This window comes from Chiloscyllium plagiosum, unplaced genomic scaffold (assembly GCF_004010195.1).
Source record: "Chiloscyllium plagiosum isolate BGI_BamShark_2017 unplaced genomic scaffold, ASM401019v2 scaf_6225, whole genome shotgun sequence".
Lineage (NCBI taxonomy): Eukaryota > Metazoa > Chordata > Chondrichthyes > Orectolobiformes > Hemiscylliidae > Chiloscyllium > Chiloscyllium plagiosum.
The window spans coordinates 12149-18713 of NW_025212035.1; the positions used below are offsets into that span (position 1 = coordinate 12149).

The 6565-nt window shown below is 45.0% G+C and overlaps 1 protein-coding gene across 1 annotated transcript; it reads right to left on the minus strand.

The window, feature by feature from the left end:
• Positions 1–2974: 2974 nt before the first annotated feature.
• LOC122547267 (T-cell-specific guanine nucleotide triphosphate-binding protein 2-like) lies at positions 2975–5862 on the minus strand. Its single transcript, XM_043685905.1, has 2 exons — positions 5700–5862; positions 2975–3666 (listed from the first exon to the last, which is right to left on the minus strand). The coding sequence occupies exons 1-2, from the start codon at positions 5717–5719 to the stop codon at positions 2988–2990; spliced, it is 699 nt and encodes a 232-aa protein (XP_043541840.1). The 5' UTR covers positions 5720–5862; the 3' UTR covers positions 2975–2987.
• Between the last annotated feature and the right edge of the window lie 703 nt (positions 5863–6565).

The window sequence follows — 6565 nt, forward strand, 5'->3', positions numbered from 1 at the left end:
TCCCCCACCCCACAGCCCCATGGCATCTTCCCCTGCAACCGCTGAAGATGTAATACATGCCCATTTACCGCCTCCCTCCTCAGCATCCATGGGCCCAAACACACCTTCCAGGTGAATTAGCGCTTTACCTGTACTTCACTCAATCTAGTCTACTGCATCACAATGTGGTCTCCTCCACACTGCGGAGATAAAGCATAGAAAGGGTGACCACTTCGCAGAATACCTAGGTTCTGCTCACAAAAAAGCTGCTGGCCACTTTAACACATCACCGGGTTCCCTGGCCAACATCTCTGTCTCAGGTTTGCTGCAGTGTTCCAGTGAAGCTCAGCGCAAGCTGGATAAACAGCACCTCATTTTCCACTTGAGAGCTCTAAGGGCTTCTGGACTCAATCTCGAGTTCAACAACTTTAGGGCTTGAGCTTCTCCTGTGTCCTTACTAGAACCCCCACGCCTTGTTATCACATGGTCACCTATCACAGGGGCAGCACGGTAGCTCAGTGGTTAACACTACAGTCTCATAGCACCAGGGACCCGGGTTCAATTCCAACCTCGGGTGACTGTGTAGAGTTTGCACGTTCTTCCTGTGTCTGCGTGGGCTTCCTCAAGATCTCCGGGTTCCTGTGCAGATCAGATGGATTGGCCAGGCTAAATTCCCCATAGTGTCAGGTGCATTAGTCAGAGGGGAATGGGTCTGGGGGTGGGTTACTCTTTGGAGGGTCAGTGTGAACTGTTTGGGCCAAAGGGTCTAATTCCAAACTGTAGGGAATCTGATCTATTACGCACAACTCATTGTTAGCCACTAATTGTCCACATTAGTAGCTATTCACTCTCCCAGCCTAATCTCTATCCACTCCTTTGTCTGTCCAACTGCTCTTCTCTCTCTTTGGGCTCTGTCTCCACTTGTTGTTTACACCTTATCCCCTTCCCCCACCCTATCTTCTGTACAAAAATTAACATTTTCCTAGCTACTATCAGTTCTGAGGAAGGGTTACTGGACCCAAAGCGTTAACGCTGATTTCTTTCCACAAATGCTGACAGACCTGCTGAGCTTTTCCAGCAATTTCTGTTTGTGATATCCAGCATCCACAGTTCTTTCGGTTTTTGCAGTCTGCAATCTCATGGCCCAGCATATACCCCACTGAACCTTCAATCTGGGAGACCAACCCTGGTTAGATAGGGAGTGCTGGATGGTATGCCAGGAGCAACATCAAGCACAGATGGATCATGTATTACAGTTTTACTTTTCACCCGTCTGACTTTGGAAGGATGTGGCAGTAAAGGAGCACGGGAAATTGGGTTGAATAAATAACAGATGAAATTAGGAATGGTCAACAAAACCGGCACATGGAGTTCAACATGAGAATGTTTTGAGATTGAAGGATGATATCAGAATATTCTTTACATGGTGAGAGGTGAAGATGCAATTGAATGGATAGCTTTTGGAGTTCAGTTACAAAATTCACTGAAAGTTAACGGACAGAGACAAAAACAAAATTGAATAGACAAATCGAATGTGTGACTTTATCTCAGCAGGGTTTTAGGTCAGACTTCAATTGTACAGATCAGACCAGAGCAGGATAACCTGCCGACAGTTCTATATCTTATACCTCAGGAGTCAGTTGGTGGTCAATGGAAAGATACCATGGTAGAAAAGCATTGAGTTCTGAGGACAATATAACACAGGCCCGTGTTTCCTCGAATATAACAAAAAACTGAGGGATGATCTAGTTGACATTGAATGGTTATGACACAGGAACAGGCCATTCAGCTGGTGAGTCTGTGATGGCCCTCTGCAAGAACAATGCATTCAGTACCATTCCCCTAGGTCAGTATCTAGGGCAGGACTTATACACTTAATGGTAAGGTCCTGGGGAGTGTTGCTGAACAAAGAGACCTTGGAGTGCAGGTTCATAGCACCTTGAAAGTGGAGTCACAGGTAGATAGGATAGGAGGATTTGAGCTACGGGGAGAGGTTGAATAGGTTGGGGCTGTTTTCCCTGGAGCGTCAGAGGCTGAGGAGTGACCTTATAGAGGTTTATAAAATCATGAGGGGCATGAATGGGGTAAGTAAACAAGATCTTTTCCCTGGGGTGGGGGTCCAGAACTAGAGAGCATAGATTTAGGGTGAAAAGGCACCAAAGGGGCAACTTCTTCACACAGAGTGTGTGATGCAATGCAATGAGCTGCCAGAGGAAGTGGTGAAGACTGGTACAATTACAGCATTTAAAAAGGATCCGGAAGGGTATATGAATAGGAAAGGATTAGAGGGCTATGGGTCAAGTGCTGGCAAATGGGACTAGATTAGGTTAGGATATCTGTTCAGCATGGACAAGTTGGACCGAAGGGTCTGTTTCCGTGTTGTACATCTCTATGACTCTATGACTTTATTTACCCATCTCTAACTTGCCTAGTGGGCAGTTTACTGCCAAGTTGCTGTGCATCCAGAGTCTCCTTTGGGCCAGATCAGGTAAGGATACTCGTGAGCCAGATGTGTTTTCCCAACAATCAACACAGTCACTGTTAGGCTACCTTTAAAATTCATTTTGCATTCAAAATTCGCCACCTGCCATCATGGATTTAGACCCAGGGCCCCAACAATTAACATGAGGCTTTGGATTATTCATCTAGTGTTATTACTACAAGACCCCCATCTCCCCATCTAGATGCAGGATGCATCAAGGACTTGCAAGGCTGGATTAAAGGAAATTACGTTCTGGTGCGAGAGTCTAATGAGAGGTGCATCAACATAAAATGAGTCTTTGTCCGACAGGGTTGAGATCAAGAAGCATTTAGTTAGACAAAAGATAGTAGAAATCTGTAACTCCAGCCACTCCCCCTTCCCCACCCCATGTTACCTCCACCCTGAACAATGAAAACTGAAATTAAGTTTTGTTTACTTAGAGGTGTGAAGGGTTACAGAACAAAGAGGAATGGATAAAAATAAATGCAGATCAAATTAAATGGGAAAACAGAATCCAAGGGATAAATTATGTTATAATGTTACTTTGTAACAGTTTAAAATCATACAGGTTCTGATCAAAGTTTGATATCAGGAAAACATTGGGTGATGGGATGCCTGCAAGTTGTAAATTTTTGATACAGTCATTCCTGATCTTTGCTAGTTCCTCCTTTTCATTAAATATCCTGCAATGATTTCCCATTGATTTGAGATCATTATCAATTTTAGATCGCACAAAGTAGAATTTCTTCCCAAGCCGTGTAATTTCTTTGGCAAGTTTTGCATCATTTTCTTTGAACCGGCAGTGTGAGATAATGATGAAGAAATCATAGCTATTAAAGTTCATTTCCCTCAGGTATTTATCTGCTGGGAATTTCGTTGTTCCAATTCCTGGCAGATCCCAGAAACGGACATTTGGCATTTTGAGATCTTTGTACCCAGTAGGCTCCATTGTGGTTTCAATGTTCCCAGTTTCAGCTGCTCCCTCATCATCACTCTGCAGGCTCCTCATTGCATTGATGAAGGTGGATTTCCCAGAGCCTGTTTCTCCTGTCACTGCAATGTTCAGCTCTGTAGAATCCAGATCATCTAACTTTGTGTGTAATGGTGTAACCTTTACTACCCACGAAGTTTCACCATCAGACTTCAGTTTGTTGAGCTCTTCCCGAGTGAAGGAGAAGGTGTTTGGAGATGGAGCCATCTGATCACTGAAAACAAAAATGTTGCACATGATGTTTTGCATCAGACTATTTGAAATAATTTGCAGTAACACAATACAACAAATTGAATTTTGAAGACATTAGTGAACAAATGGCATTCGTCATTCATTACTATGGGTTTTTGTGACACGGTCAGAAATGCAAAATCACAGTAATCCTCAATGAGGGATCTGGGATCTGTATGACCCAGGGCAATCAGTTCTGAGCTGAATTTTCGCCATGGAGATGGAAGACAAGGGTTAGGTTTGACTGTAGGTCATGAACCTGCCTCTTTTGGGAAATTGATAAAAGCCACAATTTTCAATCTTTAACTGATATGGAGATTGGTGTCAAACTGCTATTCATCCACTTCTGAGGTAGTAGTCAGTCTGCTTCTCCAACTACAAATTTGTATTTAATAGTTCAATATAAACACCAGCCTGCTTTCATCACTTCCTAAACAACTCCCCTTACTGGTGCAAACCAAACCTTAAATACATGCCCAATGAATATCGGCTGTTTTCTATTATTTATTGAGCATGTCCGGCTTCAATGTAGAAGGTTTACATCATTTCCAACATTGTCAGCGATCTCGTAGACTATTTTGAAGGAGAGGAACCAGATGGCAAGAAGGGTGAGCACTAAACAAGGGAGATGAGCAGTGATTAAGTGGGTGATGGTGGGTTGGACATTGTTGGGGGATTTAAGGAGGGCTTGAGTAATGTTGGGGGGATGAGAGGGATGGACTTTGTCAGTATCGGAGCAGTGTTGCGATGGGAGGCTCTGCTGTATCAAGGGTAGACATGTCCATTGAAGAACTCTGTCAAAGAACAGGAGATAGACCCCCAAACGAGTGCACCGTCAGTTTCTGATGAAAAGGGGATGTGGCTTTATTTTCCCTGCAATCGGCTATCCCCTCCTCCTCCCCAACTCCTCCTCTTTACCCCCTCCCCCCACATCCCTGCCCAATTCTGCTCATCATTGGAGACAACCTGGAGCTGGGACTGGGAGCATAAAACCAAGTGGATGGTTTCAATTGCAGTCAGAGGGCTGTGCTCCCATTCCATTGCTAACTGGAAGATCTGGACCAGTGGTGCACTGAACAGTGAAAAGATTCATTTGCTTCTCTCTCTCTCTCTCACTCACCCTCTCTCTCTCTCACACACACACACACAATTACAGATAGAGATGAAGCTCCTGAGGGATTGGGCAGGCCAACAATAATAACAGGATGTGTGCAGGAACATTAAACAATAAAAAAAAACTGATTCTCCTTTGCTATACATGTTCACTTTCCATTTTCAAAAAGAGATTTATTGAATTACACTGACCACCACTCACTGAAACATTTGCAGTCTTTCTATTGAAAGATGAGGATATATAAGGCCCTGTGTGAAAGGCTGGGCTTCTGCAATGACCCCCTGGATTTGGAATGATTGTCTGGTCAGACATTGGTAAAAACTCACCTATTGTATTCCATGTTACTTTCTCCCCACCCCCACCCTCCTCTACCGTATCTCTCCACGCTTCAGGCTCTCTGCCTTTATTCCTGATGAAGGGCTTTTGCCCGAAACATCGATTTTGCTGCTCCTTGGATGCTGCCTGAACTTGGTGCTCTTCCAGCACCACTAATCCAAAATCTGGTCAGACATTGGGCTGATCACTGGCATGGTCCGGAGACACCACTGTTCCACACTCGGATTGGGAACATTGTGTACAATCAGAGCGAGACCAGGTTACAAAGTTCCAATCGGATATTGGGGAATCCGTGGATTTGTTCTGCCCCCCTTTTGGCCAAGTTCCCCAGGCCACAACTGACCAATTGAGGAACTTTGACAGATGAATCCACAGTCCATAGTGTGACTGAACACAGCCAATGCGCTGTTGGGTGTGAAGAAGTTGGGAGGTTAACTGGAGGTAGTGGAGCTGGAGAATTGTCAGTACACACTCATTAAAAGTGATGCCACTGAGCAAGGGGCATGTGTTACAATGACAGGCTGTGCTGGAACAGGAGACACAATATGAGGAGTTCCTTGACTAACCTGGAGCTGGCTCCTCCCATCCTCCTTCTGTGCCTCTCACTGCTTTCCCCGTCTGACTGCCCAGTGATTCCAGAGAACCCTCCTCAGAAAGGGGGGAGGGGCCAGAGGATCGTAGCTCCTCCCACGATGTCACTTCCTTGTCTTTGGTTGTGTTCGGTTTTCTACCTGTTAGAGGGAGAGTAGAGAGAGAGAGAGTGAGTGGCAGCACTTTATTCACCATCAGATAAAGTACGAGACAGGTGTGAGGAACTACAGCCGAGACATGGCTAAGAGAGAGATGTTCACAGTTTTAGAATGCACACAACCTGAAACAGTAAGTTTAAAGCCAGGGAGTGGGACAATGTGCACGGTAGCTCTCTCCATTGGGATGTGTGTCCGCCTCGAAGCTCAGCAAGTGGCCCGGACACCTGGAAAGCTACAGATCATTTTAAAAGATTTTGTTTTTACCCCTGCTACTCGCAGCCGGGGTTTCAGTCGAGAGTGGTCATTTCGCTGGCTTTCTGAAGACCTACCGTCACTAAACAACACCGCCATGTCCCACTTCATGTCCCCAAACATTTCAGGAACTGGCACTTCCTAATTTCAGCGCTCCTGAGTTTTCAGAGCTGGTGTTTTGAATAATCTCTTCTTGAAGAGATCGAAAAACAGTATAGGGAATCACTCGTTACAGTGTTTAAAGTTGAGCTGTAATTTGGTTTAAACCTATTGATTGTGATTCACCCTCATTATTTCACTGACTCCCCTCCCCTCCAGTCTGTTGTTTGATCCTTGATCCTTACCTGTGCTGCTTCCTTGAAGGAGGAGAGTCTAATCAGTGAAGTTCTCTCGCTGTCAGCACCTTAATGCAGAGCTGCTGTTATTCCCTC